At 30.6% G+C, this 794-nt stretch overlaps 1 protein-coding gene across 1 annotated transcript in view; it reads left to right on the top strand.

The window, feature by feature from the left end:
• Window positions 1–794, top strand: part of LOC111452171 (ubiquitin carboxyl-terminal hydrolase 5) — a 10,719-nt gene that overhangs the window by 6,020 nt on the left and 3,905 nt on the right. Inside the window, exons 7-8 of the mRNA XM_023092746.1 lie at window positions 126–266; window positions 342–512. Of these exons, the coding sequence (XP_022948514.1) occupies window positions 126–266; window positions 342–512 (312 nt within the window). The remainder of the gene's footprint in view (window positions 1–125; window positions 267–341; window positions 513–794) is intronic.

Below are 794 nucleotides of genomic sequence, written 5' to 3' on the forward strand. Positions count from 1 at the left end.
TTTTTTTTTTTTTTTTTTTTTTTTTTTTTTTTTTTTTTTTTTTTTTTTTTTTTTTTTTTTTTTTTTTTTTTTTTTTTTTTTTTTTTTGCTATATTTACTCCACTAAATTGACGTTGCATACACAGGGTGAGCTTGCTATGGCATTTGGTGACTTGCTTAGAAAGCTATGGGCTCCTGGACGGACATCCGTTGCTCCTCGTCCATTTAAAGCAAAACTTGCTCGATTTGCACCCCAATTTAGTGGTTATAATCAGCATGATTCCCAGGTTTATTTCTCACGTAATCTTACTATTTTCACAAATTATTGTATTGGATCAAGAAATCAAGAAGCCTTATTGCAGGAACTTCTAGCATTTTTGCTTGATGGTCTACATGAAGATCTGAATCGTGTAAAGCACAAACCCTATATTAAGTCCAGAGATGCAGATGGCAGACCTGACGAAGAAGTTGCAGATGAATATTGGGCGAACCACATTGCTCGTAATGACTCCATAATTGTCGATGTGTGCCAAGTGTGTAAAATTACCTATTTCCACTGCAAGCTAGTTATTTTTTATAATTTTTTTTTGAGTTACAATGTGATAGTTACAAATAATGTTCAAGAGTTATTCAGTATCCTCCAATTGGAGAACAGTATTCATTGAGAAACAAAAAGTGGTTAAATTTGGAAGTTTCCTCTCAATCACATGAAATGAGATTTTTGGAGGTTCTCTAGTTAATGATTTTACTTGAACATGATCTATTCTCTTTTTTTTTTTTTTTTTTTTTTTTTTTTTTTTTTTTTTTTTTTTTTT

Source organism: Cucurbita moschata, unplaced genomic scaffold, assembly GCF_002738365.1.
Source record: "Cucurbita moschata cultivar Rifu unplaced genomic scaffold, Cmos_1.0 Cmo_Scf00014, whole genome shotgun sequence".
Lineage (NCBI taxonomy): Eukaryota > Viridiplantae > Streptophyta > Magnoliopsida > Cucurbitales > Cucurbitaceae > Cucurbita > Cucurbita moschata.